The sequence below is a fragment of the Panthera pardus genome, unplaced genomic scaffold (assembly GCF_024362965.1).
Source record: "Panthera pardus isolate Hobbes unplaced genomic scaffold, ASM2436296v1 HiC_scaffold_16, whole genome shotgun sequence".
NCBI lineage: Eukaryota > Metazoa > Chordata > Mammalia > Carnivora > Felidae > Panthera > Panthera pardus.
The window spans coordinates 82,492,165-82,513,749 of record NW_026526721.1 but is presented as its reverse complement, the minus strand read 5'-3'; the positions used below and the strand labels follow the sequence as shown (position 1 = coordinate 82,513,749).

The 21,585-nt window shown below is 43.9% G+C and overlaps 1 protein-coding gene across 6 annotated transcripts in view; it reads right to left on the bottom strand.

The window, feature by feature from the left end:
- Nucleotides 1-863: 863 nt before the first annotated feature.
- The window catches only part of ABCC5 (ATP binding cassette subfamily C member 5), a 90,102-nt gene continuing 69,380 nt past the window's right edge, over nucleotides 864-21,585 (bottom strand). For all 6 annotated transcript variants that reach the window (XM_053903591.1, XM_019463315.2, XM_053903590.1 and 3 more), the window contains 7 exons: nucleotides 21,015-21,104; nucleotides 18,830-19,019; nucleotides 14,983-15,142; nucleotides 6,995-7,073; nucleotides 5,673-5,786; nucleotides 4,918-5,082; nucleotides 864-2,320 (listed from right to left, as the gene is read on the bottom strand). In XM_053903591.1, the coding sequence (XP_053759566.1) occupies nucleotides 2,219-2,320; nucleotides 4,918-5,082; nucleotides 5,673-5,786; nucleotides 6,995-7,073; nucleotides 14,983-15,142; nucleotides 18,830-19,019; nucleotides 21,015-21,104 (900 nt within the window). In that variant the 3' untranslated portion in view covers nucleotides 864-2,218. The remainder of the gene's footprint in view (nucleotides 2,321-4,917; nucleotides 5,083-5,672; nucleotides 5,787-6,994; nucleotides 7,074-14,982; nucleotides 15,143-18,829; nucleotides 19,020-21,014; nucleotides 21,105-21,585) is intronic.

Here is a 21,585-nt window from a genome sequence, read left to right as displayed (position 1 = left end):
GGAATCAAAAAACGTGGCTGTTTACCTTAGTGCTATCCAACGGAACATTCTGCAATGATGGGAATGTTCCATACCTGCACCGTCCAGGCCACATACGCCTACCAAGCACTTGCTACGTGACAAGGAGCTGAATTTTTTTAATTTTAAAGTTTATTTATTTTGAGAGAGAGAGAGAGAGGGAGAGAGAACCCCAAGCAGGTCCTGCACTGTCAGCACACAGCCCGATGCAGGGCTCGATCTCACAGGTCATGTGGGATCATGACCTGAGCCGAAGTTGGATGCTTAACTGACTGAGCCACCCAGGAGCCCCAAGGAGCTGAATTTTTACACAAATAGCTAGGCTTAAGATATGATTTCCGCTGGTGGTCAGCAGAGCCACTACAAATAGTTTAAAAGCTTTCTTGGCTGCATTCAACACAATATATCGAGAAACTTTAGAATGAGTACCTTTTGAATGGTACTTAATTCTCAATGAGTTAATCTGAATGACCTGGCTGAAAGGGCGATTGCATATTGTTTGAATTGCTGAGAATTCTCAACTAACTGTTCATTTGAAATCTACTTCACCACAATTTCCCACCTCCCCACAGCCATTCACCCTGCCCTTCTGCACCTCTTATTAGTCCCACAGGAACTTTGTCTGGTGACCATGCCCAAGAACACAGGCTATAGGAACTAAAGCCCACCACAGAGGATTCCAGGCATGCCAGGCCCCGCCCCCCTTGTCAACCAGCCCACTCCGTTACGGGTCTTTCTGGCATGTGACTCCCTCGTTGGATATTCAGATCCAAGGCTCTTGTACACCAAAGCCACTACAAAGACATCTTGCTCCCTTCCCAGAAAACTATTTTCTACACCAAGAGTTTTACAAAATCCAAAATAATTTTATTCACTTTTTCAGATTTTTGCTTCCACGAGGTGTTCAGCAAACATGCTAAGGCGACAGAATGTCTAGTTGGTCACGACATGCAACTCTGACCATTCAGTTGATGACAGCAGCGACCACGCCCACCTGAGCTACTGGTCCCACAGCACAAAGGGGGTTTGCGGGAACACACGGAACCACACAGCAATCAGCAACCTGAGGTAGGTCTCTTTACAGTACAAAAAACTTCTACACCAGTGTGAGACACTGATTAGCAAGAGCTGCTTAAAGTCGCAGACTTTGGAGAGAGACAGAGACTGTGTGACAACTGCAGGGAGAGAGAACAGACCCACAAACTCCTGAACCCTGTCACTGAACCGTGGAGGCGTGGGACCAGGCAAATGAAAAAGTACCACCGAAGAAAGCAGCAGCTGGCTCCCGGGTTTGGAGCCAGCGGGTGTAGGAGCTGGAGAGCTCTGTGCAGTGGCCAGCGTTAGGAACCTGAGGCAGTGGGACACTCGGAATAGACTTGATTCTGGTTAAGAAACAACAGCAAAAAGAGGAAGGCAGGAAAAAAAACGCCCCCTGTCCGAGGAATGCTCTTCTGTGATTCTCATTCCCGACGGAGGGAGTGAAAAGGGGTCTGGGGCTTTACCCCACTGCTCTCCCAACAGAAACAGTGAATGACAACAGGACAGAAAGCAGGAGCCCTGAGAATTCACGGCGCTCTGCATGGCCTCCAGCCGCCCCCTCTACCCCACCTGGGAGTGGCTGGGCGGAGGCGCAGAGGGGGCCGCTGGAGGGCCCGCTATTGCCACACATCTTCCTTTTGGACATCCAGAGAACCCGGCACCGTGAAACCACCAGCTGAAGAACAGTATGCTACCCTTCCTACAATCTAATAGCAAAATCAGATCTCTAGTACAGCAAACTGTACAAAAATGATAGAAAGGAATTTGCACTGTTATCAGCACAGTGCTTATTTTAATATAAAATAAACAGCTTACATTTTCACTGTAAATATAGGCTATGTACAGAATTATATATAGATATAGCTACACGTATAAAGCTTCATTATAGGCCTCTGATACATTTATAATAATGGTTCCCTGAACCTTTTAGAGTGCAATTAAGAACAAAAATTAAATTTTGTTTACATGAATATGGAATAAATACGATAATCAAAATATGACTCTCCCTAAAATTGAAACACATAAGCCAATCCTGAACTGCTGTGCGAAAGATAAAATTGGGAAAGGCAAGGTTTCGGCAGGAGGACGTGATGAGGGGCCCGCCCTAGGCAGGGAATGGCAATGCTCCAAGGAAAAGAGACGTGGCAGCAGCAGGGAGGAGTTAGCCCTTGACAGCGACCTTGTTCTCCACAGCGGCAAACATGGCATAGAACCGGGAGCTGTCATTGGACAGAAGGACTGATGGGGTGTCGAACTCCACCACCTGCAAAGGAAAGAGACACATCACTTGGGGTCATTCAGAGGACCACTGCCAGGAAGGGGGCAAACCCCAAGTCCCCCTGGGGAAGAATCGCAGTGACACTTTGATCAGTCCTGCCACGCCCAAATGGGTTCTGCATTTGGTTTTTTGTTTTTACTAACTAGGGTATAAGGAAAGGTTAGGGACAAAGACATCCAGACTTCCTTCACATAAATCTCAGTGGGGGAATAAATTACAGCTCAAGTCAACGGCATAGCAGGCAAATCTCATCTTGTTATACAAACTGATCCCAACCCGATGATGGAAAAAGAACAGCCCAAAATACTGGGTCGGTGGAATAAAAAAGGAAGTAAGGGATCCATCCAGTCGATTATCCATTCTTATGACAGACTTCAGTGTAGCCACTGAAAATCATATTGTAGCAAAAAACTGAATGATATGCTGGCAGAGCCTGCCTTCCACCATAGAGGCAGAAAATGTCACATATTCACTTTCCCAGCTTTTCTTGCTACAGGGTCAAGACATGGGGCATAGCCTTGACCAAGGAGCAGTCTCTGCGGTGCTTCTAGGAAAGGCTGTCCTGCCCACTAGATACAGACATAAGGACAAAGCCTTCCACAGGATTGCCTGTGTGAGGATATGACATTGGGAGCTAGAGCAGACATCCTGCACCATGAGGGGGAGAGAAGGTAGGAGCTGGCTGGAAGCTGACGTTGCTGAGCTGCTGAATAACCAACCATCAGGCCTCCTGCCATGGGATAATGAACTCCCGCCATCCAAGCCTCTTTCATTCTGGTATTGTGTGTCTACAGCAAAGCACATCCTATCTGCTGGAGTCTGTGTGCATACAGGCATGAAAAATGCTGGCAGGGTGCAAATTAATGTATTAATGATGCTTATCCCTGGGGGCGTAAATGACTTATTTTTGCTTTTATGCTTTTTTTTTTCCATGTTTTCCTAAAATTACAAGGAATTTTAATGAACACAAAAATTAAGGGATGGGAAGGACAGAGTTCCTCATTAAGAGCCAATCAATCCCCATTCCAAAACATTGAGCCACTCATAGAAACAAAGTGGTGTGCATGTGTGTCTTTAAGAAAGAATTTCCCAGAAGGTGTTCTTGGTCCCATCTACTTTTATTTCATTATATTCTATTTAATACCTATGTACAGAGTAGTAGCTCTGTATATCCAATGTGTAACAGAATCTCACTAAACATTTAGGATAATGCAAACAAAGATGGTAACAAAAGACCATTAATGTTAACATAATTTCAATATGAGGAGAAAAATCATTAACCCTATGTCCTCTCAAACCAAGCTGTGAAGCCCAGACTAAATCTGCAGTGTTAGATGTTTTTCTCAGTACTTCTCTACAAATAGAGGGATAGTGCAGTCCAGTAGTGGAAAGCATGGTTTTGGAGTCACTGGCCTACCTTGCCTCCAACTCTCCCTTCCTGCGGACTGGAGACAGGTTAAATTCCCTGAGCCTGTCTCCTCTTCTGGAAGGTAGGGTTAAAATATCTGTAGCTTTCTCAGAGGTTGTGATGATTAGTTATATATTGAGAGGCAGTATATAAAAGCACTTACTGCGGTGCCTGACATATAATAAACATCCAATGAAAGTGGCTATTATGGTAGAAAGTGGTATTATGGTAACTTGTCTCATATAACACAAGACAAGTTATATATCGTAACTGGCTTGTGCCTGCTACCATCAATTTGCTGCCATCCCAGGGGCACACAAAGGAGGTACCCGGCCAACACAAATCTGCTTAACATCTTAAGTGACATACTTAACGTCTATCATGTGCAAAGAACATAGTACAGAGCCCTGCCAGGGACCCAAAGATGAATGAAGTATGACCCATGACTCTAGAGAGCTTACAGTCTAATAGGGGAGAAAGAGCATTAGCCAGTTACCATCAGAGGAGGCAGAAGAGGTACACATACAGTTTAAGGTGGCAGAGGCAATCAGGGCATTTAAGCCGTGTCTTTCTTGAGAGACAGGCAGACTGTATGCAGACAGATGTAGGGATGTGGGCGAGGGGACAAGAGGAAAAGGTGCTGGAGGTAGATGGAACCAAGTGAGGGAAGAACAGAGGAGAGAACCAGCTTAGGGTATGCAAGACTGGTTAGAGCCACCGGCACCTGCAAGGAGAGAGGGGGAAATGAAGGCGGCTAGGCTGGGCCAGATTGTGGGAAAGGTTGGAACAGCCAGATGAGAAGTTTGGCAACACCACATGATTGCAGAGAGCAAACAGAAGGTGGCTGGTCTCAATATGTCTCGGGCAATTCCTGCCTACGTGAGTGAGTTAGTATGAACACATGCTTTCTGACCTAAGTCAAAGTGTCACTTTTACAAGCAACAAAAAAGCAGGTAGTAAAATATAATGAGAACCCAGGAAGAGTGCTCCTACTCAATCTCTTGATTGGGGGGGCTGTATCCCTCCATGCAGCCGCCAGGTTAGAGCTGCTAAGGATGTTTATCTGAAAGCTAAGAATCGTCCTGAGATGGCAATCAGCCCAGTCCTGCCAGGGGCCAGTTTTCCTCCCAGACAAGGCCACATGCCAAGCCACGGTCCTTCAGGGGCTCAGTACCTGTCCCTGGGCCAGCACCATAATCCTATCGGAGCCTAGGACTGTATGTAGGCGATGGGCAATCGTCAGCATGGTGCAGTCAGCAAATGCTTCTCGGATAGTCTCTTGGATTAGTAAGTCTGTCTCCGTGTCCATGGCGGCTGTGGCTTCATCTAGAATCAAAATCTGCCAGAGAAGAGAGGAGAAAGAGAGATCCAACCAATTTCTTCCTAAGCATTCTACTTAATCTAGGCTTCACTAAAATGTATTTTATTATTTAAACCGTAATCTGTTTTTCCTAAGTAAGTACACACATATGCAAAAGAACCATTTTGCTTAGAACGGAGACAACTTCAAACCCATGTGTTCACCTTCATTTCCACAAATAAAAGGAAATGCGTGTAATACTGATCTAACAAAATGCTTGCTCCTGCTTGCTCTGTGACTTGGAAAAACATCTTTCTGGATCTTCCTCTTCTGGTTTACAAAACAAGGCGACTGGATCTGATGGCCTGCATATCTCCAAGTCTATGGTTTCCAACAGTACTACAGCTACTCACTGGTCAGAAACAAAAGTCACCTTTGGAAATTAAAGGCTCAGGGAAGTCTGAAGGCTCAAAAACACTTGTATACCCAGATCGTGTCAAGGTTAATTTAGAAGCCTCTCTGGGCACGCTCCTAAAATGCTCCACTGGGCTTCGTGCCAGGAATGCCTTTGGTTCTCTTATGACAGAGAAAGGCTGTTCTTCCTCCCCACCGCTCACCAAACCACCTACCTTACAGTGACGGAGCAAGGCTCTCGCGATGCACAGGAGCTGCCGTTCCCCCACTGAGAAGTTATCCCCGTTCTCCATCACTTCAGATTCAAGTTTCAGAGGTAGCTGAGCAATCTAAGGAGAAAGGAAGGTCGGGACTTGAAGAGTCCAAAAGTAAATTTTGAAAAAAAAAAAACCAACGAATAAACAAAAACTATACTAAATTTTGTCAAAACTCCAGTAGCAAAAATAAATTATTCTGAAATAGATGAAACAATTTTTAGCCACAAATCTGGCTCATCTGGAAAGAAGGTACAGGTGTTACGATCACATGTACGAGGACCCTCATTTTTTTCTAATGTTTATTTATTTTTAAGAGAGAGAGAGACACAGAGTGCTAGTGGGGGAGGGGCAGAGAGAGAGGGAGATGCAGAATCCAAAGCAGGCTCCAGGCCCTGAGCTGTCAGCACAGAGTCCGACATGGGGCTCGAACTCACAAGCCGTGAGATCATGACCTGAGCTGAAGTTGGACGCTTAAGTGACTGAGCCACCCAGGTGCCCCGAGGACTCTCATTTTCTAGGACATTCCATATTTCAGATAGATTATTCTGTTAGCCTCATACCATTAAAAGGTCCTAGAAATTCCAGTATTTTCATGTCCCCAAATCCTGTCCGGTGGTGGCCCTAATTTTGGTTCTGAAAATATGGTCATGCAAAGAGATCACTCTTTCTGAATTTCAAAGCTATAGGTCCATGGCTGTTAAATTTGCCTTTAAAATAAGCTATTGAGCCTACTCTTCAAATGAAATTATTTGAGGAAGGTCAATATATAAGTGATAAAGGCACAGCTGATCTAGTTGAGTCAGGGCAGGGGATCCAGAGCTTTACTCAACTCAGGGGCATGAGAGACCTACTCCAGGTCAAGGGGATCACCTGTGGCCTTGGGAGGGTACATACTGAGTTACCCCAAGAAGTCTATGACTCCATATGCATGCTGCATGCTTTTTGTGGATTTGATACGTATTCAGATGCTTCAAAAACATGTTATACTGTCATGATGAATAAAATAGAAATTAACTTAAAAGCATTACAGAATCTGAGTGGTTGTCATTAATATCTTTTTTAATCAATAGGGAGCAAAAGGGCAATATGACCATGGTCCAGAGATATCAACTTTTATGCCCTTTCTGAAATGCCTGGGAAGCCTTATCTAAAGTGCTCCTTCATAGGATTTCACAGACATCCTGGAAATAGAGCAACAGGCCAGGCTGGACACACGTGTCACTGCATTCCCCCCCTGCCCCCAGATTTCCAGCAAAGTGCTCCCTCTGTGCTTTACTTACACATTCTTTCATGTGTGTCCTTTCTAGGGCATCCCAAATCTGGTCTTCAGTGTACTGGTTGAAGGGATCCAAATTTGATCTGGAGAGAAACACAGTAGGAATTTCACAATGATCCAACATGTAAGTGACCATCCTGCAAAGGTTATCTGTCATAGGATCATACATGGGAACAGGCCAGACCTCTCTGTCTTCTTCTTCTTAAGTTTGTTTATTTATTTATTTATTTATTTATTTATTTATTTATTTATTTTTTTAACATTTTTTATTTATTTTTGGGACAGAGAGAGACAGAGCATGAACGGGGGAGGGGCAGAGAGAGAGGGAGACACAGAATCACACAGAATCGGAGACAGGCTCCAGGCTCCGAGCCATCAGCCCAGAGCCCGACGCGGGGCTCGAACTCACGGACCGCGAGACCGTGACCTGGCTGAAGTCGGACGCTTAACCGACTGCGCCACCCAGGCGCCCCAAGTTTATTTATTTTTGAGAGAGAGAGAGAGAGAGAGAGCACGTGCGCGCACATAAGCCCAAGTTGGGGAGGGGCAGAGGGAGGGAGAGAGAAGCCCAAGCAGGCTCCAGAGTGCCAGCATGGAGCCAGATGCAGGACTCAATCTCACAGCCCCAGGATCCTGACCTGAGCCGAAATGAAGAGTTGCGCTTAACCAACTGAGCCACCCAGGCACCACCTCTCTGTCTTCTTTATAAAACTTTATTTAACTTTTATTGTTTTTATTATGTAAATAATACAAGTTAGTTACAGAAAAATTAAGAAATACAGATATGTGAAACACAAAACCAAAGCCAATTGACATTTTAATCACTTCTAATCTGACCCCCCAGAAACAAACACCGTTAGCATTTCGACATATACATGTTGAAATACATCTCTCTGTTTGTTCAAACTTAGAAAAACATCCTGATGCACCAGGGTGAGAGCCTGTCACTGAACAGGGACTCGAGGTCAGCTGGCTGACCAGGAGGAGGAGCTGATCCAGTAGAGGAGAAAGAAGAGCGTGAACAGCAACTCAAGAGGAAGGAATTTACTGGAACAGAAAAGCAGGTTGGGGACTATTCTTGCTTACTGTACCAATAGTATCTGCCTTAAGAACATCAAGGATGATACCAAAAAATTGGCCTAGACATTTCTGGAATCTTAAAAGACAGGGGAATCAGCTCTTTGTCCTAGAGGATGAGGGTAAAGTGGTGGGGTGGAACAGATAATTGATAGAAATTGGGATGTTACATGAATTTTGCAGTGCCTTGTCTCCATCTAAACATGACATTTATAGTTCTAGTAACCTGAAAGGTATTAGGTATAATTTGCTTTGTCCATAAAATTATACTTGGCATACAGGAAATAGGAAAGTCTTTGGGAAAACTTTAGCTCTGTGTCACATCCGTCTCCATGCTTGGGGTTAGCAATTCCAGGCACATAAATGCAAGCAGGACATTATCCCAGAACTCCACCTGACAGGAGGAAGCACAGGCTGGCACCGATCTCGCTCATCCCTTTGGGACACTTGTGGACTCTGCTGGGAGACTCTAACTGGCTCTGCTCTTATGCCCTTTGAACATGTGCACCTCTCCCCACCCTTTTGCTTGAGAGACACTGGTAAAAGAAAGGGTTCTGGGACCAGACTTGCTGATTCCTGTACAGCTTCTATTACAACTGTGTGACCCTGACCAAGTTAGCCTAACTTCTCTATATTTCAGTTCCCTCACTTTTTTATCCCCATCTTAAATAAAAAAGCACTTGTCTCTCTGTTCATTTGTCTGTCTCCCCCAGTAGATCAGCATCCTTGTCTGGATCTTATTCACTGTTGAAACCCATGTATATTGTCTACTATTTGTTGTAAGAATAAAGGAACACACATTCTTATTTGACTTCCTGGTAAGAGGCATTAGTGTGTCACAATTTAAGCATTTTCTGTAATCACAGAGGCGAAGAACAGTATGATGCAGGGAGGGTGTGAGTACACAGAATCCAGGCAGATTGGGCTCAAATCCCCACTCTGCTTCTTACCATCTGCATGACCTTGGGCAAATTACTCCTCAGTCTCCTGCTCTATAAAATGGGGATATAGTGACATGACTCAGTAAGTTACTGTAAACATTAGAGATAATATACCTACAGTGCCTGGAACAAGGCAGACATTCAATCACTGGCAGCTGTTAAATAGACAAGGTACATGTGGACACATTAGCTGTCTCATTCCAATGCTTGGTGGCTTTCTGATTCATATATTCAATGCATTTTCCAAGTGGACACAATAATCCAGGATCCTGAATACCAGGCTCAAAAGAGTTCTGATAAAGTCCTATCTGTGAAAAGTCTGGATGGGGAAGACTAATCTTCTATAAGCATACCATCTAATATCTATTATCTCTGTGGGCATATCTCTTAAAGAAGAAGGTAGTCCAGGGGACTTAGGTGGCTCAGTTGGTCGAGGGTCCAATTCTTGATTCAGCTGAGGTCAAGATCTCACTGTTCGTGAGTTTGAGCACTGTGCCAGCAGAGCCTCCTTGGGATTCTCTCTCCCTGTCTCTGTCCCTCCCCTGCATATGCGTGCACGCATGAATGCATGCTCTCTCTCGCTCTTCAAAATAAATAAAACATTAGGGAAAAAAACAGTACAGTGATGCCTATTGTTATGGGTTGAAGTGTGTCCTCTCCAAAAAGACATGAAGTCCTATCCCTCAGTATCTAAGAACGTAACCCTATTTGGAAATAGGGTCATTGCAGGTATAATTAGTTAAAATGAGGTCATTCTGGAGTGGCAAAGTAGAGTGGGCCCTTAATCCAACATGACTGGTGTCCTTATGAGAGAGGGTCACGAGAAGGCCAGGTGACAATGGAGGCAGAGATTGGAACGATGTATCTATAAGCCAAGGAGCACCAAAGATCGCTGGCAAACCACTAGTGGGTAGAAGAGACAAGGGAAGGATCAGAGGAAGCATGATCCTGCTGATACCTTGATTTCAGACTGCTAGCCCCTAGAACTGTGAGACAATAAATTCCTGTTGTTTGTGGCGCTTTGTTGTGACATCCCTAGGAAGCAAATACACCTAGGAAGTTCACCACATACCTCTTATCAGACACAGAGTATGCACACAAGGGATACAGTTACCTGCTCACTGAGGAGCCTGCCCCAGCGGATTGTCTGTGGGTGAAGACTCAGTGGACACATGGGTAGGCTCCACATTCAACCCTCTGAGGCTCATCACACCAGCTGACGGAGCCGCCGAAGGCTGAGCAATGGGCTCCAGATATATAAGGAGTATTTACATACACCAGTAGGTGGTGTACATACACATTAAGACAGACCAGACTGATCTCAACAGGGAGCTCAGTCAGGAATAGAAAAAAATACACTGTCATTAGAGAAGCCAGATGGCCCCGAGTCTAAGCCACAAACAGAAGCGAAAGCAAAGTTGCGCATGCACAACATCAAAAGTTGTAGCTGGATGGCTGGCTGGCTGGCTGGATGGATGGAGAAAAAAAGCACCTGAGAATGAAGACACCTATTTGTAATAGTCAGAACTCCTGGAGTCCTGGGGTACCTGAGTGGTTCTGGTGGTTAAGTGTCTGACTTTAGCTCAGGTCGTAATCTTCAGTTCATGGGTTCGAGTCCCGCATCAGGCTCTGTGCTGACAGCTTAGAGTCTGCTTCCAATCTGTGTCTCCCTCTCTCTCTGCCCCTCTCCCATTAGCACCATCTCTCTCTCAAAAATAAATAAACATTAAAAAAAAAAAAAAAAAAAAAGAACTCCTGGAGTCCTAATGCTGCCAGAAGTGCATTTTCATCTTTGGTCTTTCATATTTTATCTTTAGCAGTATTCTAAGCTTGCCTGGTGGCCATGGCTAAATGAGGCTGAGAGTACCTCTGAGAGTGTGAGAGGATACAGGAGTCCCCTCCGCCCCCATACATGGGAAGACACTGCTACGCCACACCGTCCTGCCATGGTGGGGGTGGGGGTGAGGGGGCTCCTGAGCAGCCTGGGGCCTCAGAGCAGGGGACTTGGGACCTGCAGACCTTCTTCTGCTATCAGGAAGCTAAAGGAGAGCTCTAGATAGTTATTCAGAAATATGGACTGGTTGTTAAGAGTAAAATTAGATAGAAAAAAGGTTAGAAGTGGAAAAAGAGATATGGGGAATGTAGAGTAAATGAAAAAGACTCAAGAGAATAGCAGAGAGTGCATATTTTTCTTTTTTCAAGATAAGCGAAGCCTGTACAAATCTGGAATCAGATGAGATTTTGAAGATGCTAGAAAAGAAAGGTAACTAAAAGTAAGGCCCCTGAGGAAGCAGGTCTAACTCTGGTTTTTGGAAAGACAGGATACCTCCCAAGGTCGTGATTATTAGCAGGTGTTGTGATAGCTTCAGGAGGCAAAACAGTGAGTGTGGCACATAAGAGCCCTGACAACCCAGGTTCAGATTCCTACCTTTGGGCAAATTACTTAACTTCTCTGGGTTTCATTTTTTTCATCTATAAAATTGGCATAATAATAGTACCTACCTCATGGGGTTTTGAGTATTTGATGAATTAATACAATTAAAATGCTTTGGACAACATCTGTCACATACTGTTCTGTTGTTCTTTAGAGCAACAGTATCTGGCACAGAATGACCCCCCCCCCCCTTTTTTTAAAGATAATTTTTTAAGAGCCAATTTAGCTTCACAGCAGAACTGAGAGGAAGGTAAAGATTTCCCATATATCCCCTCTCTCTGGAATGACTTCAGCAAATGTTAGATAACATCTAGTGTTCTTGATACAATTATTCTAGACTTAACATTACTTTCTGATGTTTACACTAAGGAGCTTTTGGGAAATCCCAAGTTCCACAGGGATTAAGACTATCAAAATAAAAAAAATTAAAAAAGGAAAGGGACACCCTTTCTTAAAATTTATTTTATTATTATTATTTTTTAATTTTAGAGAGAGAGAGAGAGAGAATATCTTATGCAGGCTCCATGCTCAGTGCAGAGCCTGATGCAGGGTTCGATCCCATGACCCTCAGATCATGACGTGAGCTGAAATCAAGAGTCAGCCGCTCAACCAACTAAGCCAGCCAGGCGCCCCAGGCTTTCTAATAGTCTAAGAAAAGCAAAAGAACACCAAAAACTGAATATTCCTTGGGATAAAACCTGGTCTTATGTAAGACCTGAGAAGATAAAAGGAAGAATATCATAGGTCTGTGATTTAATTTCACCTCAGCATCTACTATTGACTTAAAAAGCCAAAATTACAGCTGGCAGAAAATGAAACTTACAGGATTCCCTAAATTTGTACAGTGGATTGCCCAAATAGCACTCTGAGCACAATAACTAAAAACTCAGGGCAGTAGCACACCAGCCATAAGCTTGTCCATCAAGCAGCAACATGTCTCTGGAGTTGGTAACAAACGGCCTCAACTCCCAGAAAAGCTGCACTTCCATGAGGGTTTACAAATACCAGCTGCCATGCCAGCAGGTCAGTTCTTAACCATTAATTCTAGCATATGTGCTGCCAAAGCTAGCACTTAACCATCAACTCTAGAAGCCCCTGATTCACAGCCCCAAATGAAGTGCTGTAAAATTTAGAGATAAAACGTGAGGCATATCAGTGGCAGTGTCCTTAACAGAGTCAAGTTTAACACACTTTGTTTCTTAATGTTTTTCCAAGTGATGATAAAAAAAAAAATGGTTCTTTTGTCTGGAGCCAAAAATTGTAAGGCCAATTATATTCTCAAAGGCATTCCTTGTGGCATCTAAAAATGGAGAGATTTATGGGAGGGAAGAGCAGATTTGGCAACAACTCTCAATTTCTTTTTTTTTTTTTTAATTTTTTTTTTCAACGTTTTTTATTTATTTTTGGGACAGAGAGAGACAGAGCATGAACGGGGGAGGGGCAGAGAGAGAGGGAGACACAGAATGGGAAACAGGCTCCAGGCTCCGAGCCATCAGCCCGGAGCCTGACGCGGGGCTCGAACTCACGGACCGCGAGATCGTGACCTGGCTGAAGTCGGACGCTTAACCGACTGCACCACCCAGGCGCCCCAACAACTCTCAATTTCTTAATTTTAGACCCTAGTCTTCAATAAATTCTAATTCTCTCCTGACATTTGTTTGACTTCGTTATCTCAGTTCCTAAAGGGAACGACTGATCCATTCTACGCTGCCCAAATTCATTGGTGGTTAGAGAAAATGCCAAAATAAACACACCCGAGAGTGTTGACCCTACATGTGTATAGGAGAGAATTCATTTTATCTACCAAACCTCTTTGAATCAGTGAGTTCAGGTGCCATTTCTGAAGAAAGGGAGGGGACCTCATTTTTTTTTAATGGTTATTTATTTATTTTGAGTCAGAGAGTGAGAGCGAGAAAGCGAAAGAGAGAGTGAGAGAGAGAGAGAACCCCAAGCAGGCTCTGTGCTGTCAGCACCAAGCCGGACACAGGGCTCAATCCCACGAACCGTGAGATCATGACCTCATCCCAAATCAAGAATATGACGCTTAACTGACTGAGCCACGCAGGCGTCCAAGGAGGGGACCTGATTTTAAAGATAAGTCTGTGGTTATTTGAAATTAAGTTGGTACCAATTTTTTTTATTTTGAAGACCACTAAAAATGAAAGAAATGGCAATACTACTTTCAGAGTGATTAAAAAAAAAAAAAAAAAAAGAAGTCCAATCTAGGTCAACTATATAGTTAAAGATATTTTTAGTTCAAAGGAGAGGCAACTTGAATAGAAACGGACATGGATTATGGAAAGCCATTGTTTCCAGGAGGCAAAAGCTTAAAGCTAAGGGCAAGGGTGGGATAATTTATAAGGAAAGATATTGGGCTTAAATATTATTTCCTTCTTAGTTACTATTTTAACAGGTTGAGAAGAGGAATTTTATCTTAGGCATCCTGGCAGATTTCAGAGAGGCATCATTCCAGAGGCAGAAAAAACACGAGGAATAATAAGGTCAGAAAACCATCACGAGAACTGCAACTTGGAGCATAGCTAGGGGAGATGACAACGTGGAGTGGGAGGAAGATAAAGGATGATGGTAGTGAGGCTGATGAGCTGCTACTATTCATCGGATGCTCACGGTTTGCCAGGCTCAGTGTTTATATAATTTATATGGACCTATCCAACCTTCACAATGAAGATCATCCCCACATTTAATTAATTTAATAATATTAATTTAATATATCCCCACATTTGGGACACCTGGGTGGCTCAGTCAGTTAAGCATTGACTCTTGATTTCCGCTCAGGTCATGGTATTACGGTTGGTGAGACTGAGCCCACACTGGGCTCCGCGCTGAGCATGAAGCCTGCTGGGGATTCTTTCTCTCCCTCTCTCTCTGCCCCTCCCCACCACGTGTGTGGGCTCTCACTCTCTCTCAAAAAATACATAAATGAACAACAAAAAAAGTTTTTTAATCCCCATTTTACAGATGAGGGAACAAGCTTAGTTAGGTATGTTCAGGTAACTTAGTCACAGGGCAGAGATCTGAGCCCAGATCTCGCTGACTTCTTTTTTTTTTTTTTTTTTAACGTTTGTTTTTTTTAACGTTTTTTTTTTTTTTTTTTTTTTTTTTTTTTTTTTGAGACAGGGAGAGAGAGAGCATGAACAGGGGAGGGTCAGAAAGAGGGAGACACAGAATCTGAAACAGGCTCCAGGCTCCGAGCTGTCAGCACAGAGCCCGATGCGGGGCTCGAACTCACGGACCGTGAGATCATGACCTGAGCCAAAGTCGGCCGCTTAACCGACTGAGCCACCCAGGCGCCCCTCTCGCTGACTTCTTTACCACCATGCTGCAGGGCCCATGGGCCCTGTTTCGTTAATGAGGTGGCTTGTGCAGGGGAGCTGCCCCTCACTTCTGCAGTAAGAAGCACAGGGTGGTGGGAAAAGCACTAGACTAGAGGTCACTAGATCTCAGTCCCACATGGAGGCTCTAACATGCCCATCTGGCCTCGAAATGCAGCACGAAGCACATGGGCGCTCAGGTCCTTACCTGACAGTGCCACTGAACAGCACTGGCTCTTGAGGAATAATGGAGAGCTTGCTTCGCAGGTCGGCAAGGCCAATGTCACTGATTCTCACTCCATCAATCTTGATGCAGCCTCCGGATAACTCCACCAGACGAAAGAGGGCCATCCCTAGAGAGGACTTCCCTAAGGAGTCAAAAGACATGCAGAAAAGTAGCTCAATTAGCAAATTCCGTGAAGACAAAACTGGTTTATTCTTAGGGCAAAATCATCTAATTTTCTAGTTCTATTCGAACACTATTTCATCTGATTAGTTAAGATAATGTAGAAAATGATAGCCAGAGGGGCACCTGGGTGGCTCAGTCAGTTAAGTGTTTGACTTCAGCTCAGGTCATGATCTCATGGTTGGTGAGTTTGAGCCCCACATTGGGCTCTGTGCTGACAGCTCAGAGTCTGAAGCCTGCTTCAGGTTCTGTCTCCCTCTCTCTCTGTGCCTCACCTGCTTGTACTCTGTCTCTCTCTCTCTCTCTCTCTCAAAAATAAATAAACATTAAAAAAGAAAAAAAAAAAGAAAATGATTGCCAGAAATAGCAAAAAAAATGCACTTTCCAGAGCTACCAAGCATATATATTTAAATCACACAGCTTCAGCCTGAGAAGGAGTTTGAGGGACTGTCAGAATTTCACAAGAGTAAATTGGAAAAAGGCCTGCTTTTCACCTTTGGGGTGGGCACACAGGCTGAAATGCATCTCAGGCAAAGTGAGAAGAACAGAGAGCTTATAGTAAGGAACTAGTGGGGCAAACCAGAGGACACGGTGTCTTCTCTCTTTTCTGTCCCCGTATCACAGCCCAGAGAGAAACAAGACAAGGCCTTTCTACCACTGCCGCAGCAGCTGGGAACGGAAGAAGTTCTGGGGTAAACACATAGGGAAGGAGGCTTCGGCTTAAGTAAGTAAGTGGCTGTAGATAACTACTACGATAAGGAACTGTGATAGAAAAGGAGGTCTGAGGGAGAAACTGATGAGGTCAGAATAGCTTTTCTTAATTGAATCTTCATTTTAAAAGTCATATAAGTAATTCAAGGAGATAATGTTAATCTCCTATAATCTCACTACTGTTATTTTTGATACATTTCCTTTCAGTCTTTTTCTCTGAATTGAGATCACACCAGAGATACAATAATATAATCGCCTTTTCCCACTTATTATATAACAAGCACTCAACCATGTTAAAAAATTTTTCAAAATAAAGTTTTATTGGCTGCAATATATTCCACCATGTGGATGTGCTCTGGCTTACTTGACCAGTCCTCTAACATTGGAAACATATTTTTTTTAATTTTTTTTTTTAACATTTATTTATTTTTGAGACAGAGAGAGACAGAGCATGAACGGGGGAGGGTCAGAGAGAGGGAGACACAGAATCTGAAACAGGCTCCAGGCTCTGAGCTGTCAGCACAGAGCCCGACGCGGGGCTCGAACTCACGGAGCGCGAGATCATGACCTGAGGTGAAGTCGGCCGCTTAACCGACTGAGCCACCCAGGCGCCCCTGGAAACATATTTAATACTATAATAATGTTATGGCATGTTCAAACTGTGCTGCCACCTCAGATGATTTCCTTGGAAGACATTCTCAGAATTACTATGTCAAAGGATATAAACATTTAAAAAGCTATAGTGCCCCCACCCTCCAAAAACTTAAGACATAGTCAGGTCTGCCTTTCTGCAACTCAGACCCGTGGTTTAGATTTAGAACCACAGGTTTTTAGCTTTTCAATGACTTTTCCTTAGCCAGATGCCTGGTTCTTGACCCCCCCCTTACTCTTCTTCTGCCTCCATGTTTTGAAAGTCCTCTCGTGAGAACTTCATGACTTTGTCTATTTAGCAGTCACTGAGGGCACAAATATCCTGCCTTCTCCCCAGTGTCTACAGCCACATCTCCACTGTCTGGATTTGTTCCCTGGGCAGACCCCTGTCAAATAACTAATGGGAACCCTGAGAAATGTCCACCTTCCTGAAGCAGTGATCCTTACATGCATCTACTAGAAATGAGCTGGGAAACCGGGTCCACGCAGCAGGATTCTTAAGGAGGCCTTCTCCTCTTATAGGTAAATGCCTTTGTTCAGGATTGGGGGAGGGGGGGCTCTGGTTATTGGTCCCATACCCTCATACAAGGAAGGCAGGGAGACTCTCCCTTAGTGTCAAGGCAGTGCTTTAAGATCTAAACCAAGGGAGGAATTTTCCTCAAATAAATAGATCAAGTTGTTCCACCTTAACAAAAGATGCTACCTGGACTGGAAGATCCTACAGTTCTCTGAATCCAGACTACCTTTGCACTGATGTAATGTACTAGTAAAAGAGGCCATGGGGTCCTCACAGTGATGTCCTTGACTATAGCCATGGCAGAGTCCCGGTCTAACAGTCTTTGCAGAAGCTTGTTAGAATTAGAGTCTAGATTTTGCAAGTCAGGCCATTTATAATTATCTTATTTTTTCTTATTTTTCTTCTGTCACTACTTATGGCTCAATGAAGTCTCAGTGAATACTTCAGTCTGTCTTACCTGTGTCAAAGGGAATCACAGGGGGGGGACATCAGTTAGAGCTTTCAGGGGAGCTGAGTACCCCTGGAAGCCAATGTAGCAGAGGGAATTTGAGGGAGGAAAGCATAGGCAGAGATTTAGGGACAGCCACCCTCCTTGGCTGAACATCCTCCTGCCAGTGTAAAAAAACCTACAAACTGCATTGTTCTGACATGAAATAATTCCTTCAAGCAGGAAGCAGGAAATGGCGCTTTTTTTTTCTCTTCTTAGCAGGTTCTTTAAAGTAAATTGGCCAGAAAAGACACAAGGCTTTTTTTTTTCTTTAATGGAAAGAAGCAGACCTGGAAGAGTTCTGATGCCAGGGAAGCATGGAGCCCCAAAAGCTAATGAGAACTGAACCAGAGAGACTGCTTAAACCAGGTATACCAGTTAGTAAAACAAAACAAGACTCAATGTTTGAAATGTTATTCAGGAAGGAAAGGGAAAGAAATGAATTACTCAGTTCTTAACCCTAGAAATCTAAAGGGCACATAAGTAATATGATACTAAGGGCAAAGAAGAACGCCTAAAATGAGGGCCAATTCTCAATTTCTTTGCAATCAATATCAGGTTAAGAAAATAATTTCTGTCTTCAAAGGGACACAGGTTCCTTATTTAGAGCTGTGTTGGCTTCTGGTAAATATGAGGCAACACTGGCAATATGTCACAGAAAACTTAACTTTTTTGTGTATTTTGACCTCATAGAAATAAGGATGTTCACTGCAGTACTATTCATAATAGTGAAAAATTGACAACCACCTCAATTCCCCACAACTGGGGATTGGTTAAATATAAATTACGGTATATCCATAAAATAGAATTTTCTATCATGCTGCATAGAATTCATGTCATAGGCTATTCATTGACGTAGAGAAATAACTGATAGACTTAAAAGCAGCTCATGAGATGGTGTGTGTAAAATGACCCCATTTGTGTAAACATATTTTTTTGATAGAAAAAGCCTGACAAGATACCCACCAAAATTTTAATAGTAATTATCTCTGGGTAGTGGAGTTATGGGTGTTTTTCCCCCTTTTGCACTTTGCTATATGCTCCAAGTGTTCTGCATTGAGAAAGTACACTTTTATGATTAGAAAAAGCACTAAATATTACAAAAGCAGAGTTAAGAACACATTTAGAAAATTGGCTTCAGAGACACCCCTCTCCTCATTACTCATCTAATACAGAACTGGTTTGAAGGGATGAGAGTGATAGTCAATAAAACAGCAAATCATGGGCCCCAAGCTTAACTCAGATAGGTTCAAATGTTTCTCCAGAGGCCTTTGCATTCTTACCTGATCCGGTCCGCCCCACAATGCCAATCTTCTCCTTAGGTTTGATGGTGAAGGACACTTTCTTCAGAACCAGAGGGAGATTTTCTTGGTACCTCATCTCTGCATTCTCAAAGGTCACCTCTCCTTCCTGGGGCCAATCAGGGGAGGGAGCCTTATTCTTAATTCTGGCAGGTGCTTCCAAAGAGAGAGTCTGGGGAGACAGAAGGGGCTGGATCAGACTGACCAGATTCTGTGGGGGCTGAAAGGCCTTCAAAGAGAAGTAAAATCAGGACAACCATAGCAGCCACACAGAGGCAGCTGCTACCCTGTCCCCGCCCTATGAAACGGAGCAAGGGCTTATTACCACTAAACCAGACAGCGCACAATGGCTACTAGCTTTTCACTTAGCAGTTTACAGTGGCTACTAAGCAGCATCTTGGGGAGGACAGCAGCTTTCAAACACTTTTCTGTCTTACGGAATTTCTCCACAAAACCACCTTGGAGGTTAATGGTGGGGCATGAGACCTTTCACTGGCTCTTCACACACAGCCGTTTTGATCGGAATTCTTTGAAAATATTCTACTTGAAACAAGATCCCACCATTTGAAAGCCAATGGCCTAAACCCAAAGGAAGGAAACTACCATTTACTAAATACTTGATCAGATCCTGGCATTCTGACATATCGGTCACCCCAGGAGACATGGGCTGTAATCCCAGTTTGCCACCAATAGCTGTGTGACCTGGATATATCACTTCTTCACTCTAGGTCTTAGTTTCTCATCTATAAATCGTGAGGACTGGATTAGAGAATGGTGGAAATCCATTCAGCTTTAAAATGCTGTGTTCAATGTAACTGCTTGGGTGATTTTTGTTACCAACAGCCCCACCTTGTAATGTTTGAAAATTCTCTGGCAACTAGTCATGGAGCTTTATAGCCTCATAGGGAAGTGAAGGCCACGGGCTGTGGTGCTCTGGGCAGCAGTAGGGGTGGGGGGTGCGGGTGGAGACTGAAGTCTCAAATTCCAAGCTGGAAGGACTCCATGCCGGCACAGGCATCCAGGTTGGGGACTGGCAGTGGAGTCAGTCCTCAGAAACGTGACTGGTTTGTGCAGGGTCCACTCTGGTATGGCTGACCATCACCCTGACCTCTCCAGCAAGAGACTCTCACCAACGGCAATATTAAATCAAACACTACACACCTGTATATACACCCACATATTATCCACAGACATGAGCACTGGGCAACGAGGCTAACAGATAAACATAAGGAACAGCTATTAGCAGATATATTAGATGGTTATCTGCCATTCTGAGAATAACAGTTTGTAAGCTTAAGAAGTATCCTACAATTAATGAGGCTCATTGTCAAAACAATTCAGTGACGCATGCGTGCTGGAAAATGCAGTTTACGTAATATACTAGTTCTCAATGGAAAGGGTAGTTTTTTAACACTATGCTTGTAGGTCAATTATTGGGAAGTTGGGATATATTCTTCCCATGTAAACAATGATAAAGTCTCTGAGCAGTTCACAAAATAGGTAACTCCTGAGAACTGAGTTAAATTTGCGAATCCTAACTACTCATGACTCTGCTTCTCTCTATAGAAAACTGCTTTCAGAGTTCCAGCTAGGACACCAGCAAGAGGCTGTCTCCTGGCAGCACTGCAGGGAAGGTGGGAAGAACTAGATCATCTCAGTATCCACTAAATTAACTGGTTTCTAAACTATGAGTGCAGTTTAGAATTAACTAGGGGGCTTCTAAAACTTCAGAAGCTGGGGTCTCACCCCAGACCTACTGCATCGGAATCTCCAGTGATGAGGCCCACATCTGTCTCTGCCTAAAGCTCAGTGGGGGACACCGATGGCCTTCCCTGGTTAAGAGCAAGTGAACTAGGCTAAGATTTAAAACAATACGTGGTTTCAAACGGGGTAAAGAAAATGTTACAGTAGTCAGCTTAACCGAACTAACAAAATTCTGAACATTTTAGAAGTTAGCTGATGAACCTACGTTCTCAGACACAATTCACAAAAGTATTTAGAAACTCTTAAGCTATTCTCTTCTCCATTCTACACATGCTGAAGAGTCGTCCCTGTGGAATAAGGCAGAGAAAACAAGCATCCTCCCTGCACATCCAGCTGAGGCAGTAAAAGGGCAAAAGGACCCCATGAAGGGTCACATCACAGTAAAAGGACTTCTCAGCCTGACCTTGATGTAGTGGTTGATTCTCTCCACTGAGGTGAAGCGGGCTTCTGTCTCGGATGCCAGTCTGACGGTAAACTGGAACAGCCCCGTTAGCTGATAATGGAAAGCAAAAGCCAAGGGAGAATTCATTATGAATACATGTCAGGCCAACAATAGAAAACCTGCTCCATCTAGGGGATTAGAGCTCAATATACGAACTAACCGGACACCTGCAGCAGCTAGTTTTAGGGACTGAGTCATTCATTATCTTCCAATCAACTGCAATTCTCAGTGAATGTAGGTGGCATTGTGGTATTGCACGCACTAACTTTCCTGTATCCAAAGGATTTCCATCCATCTTTACATTTCCAGTACACATATCTGCAGCTGAGTAACTTCTGGGCTTCATACTTGCACCTGCAACTGCTCTGGCAGTCCTTTCCTCCTGAGAGGAACGAGTGAGAATGCAGAGCCCCTGTGTACCTCAGACTGAGGACCCTCAAACACAGCACATATAACACATATTCTTCCCCACCCAATAATCAAGTAAGTCTGCCTAACACGGACAGACATCTTTGGGAATCTGTGAAGATAC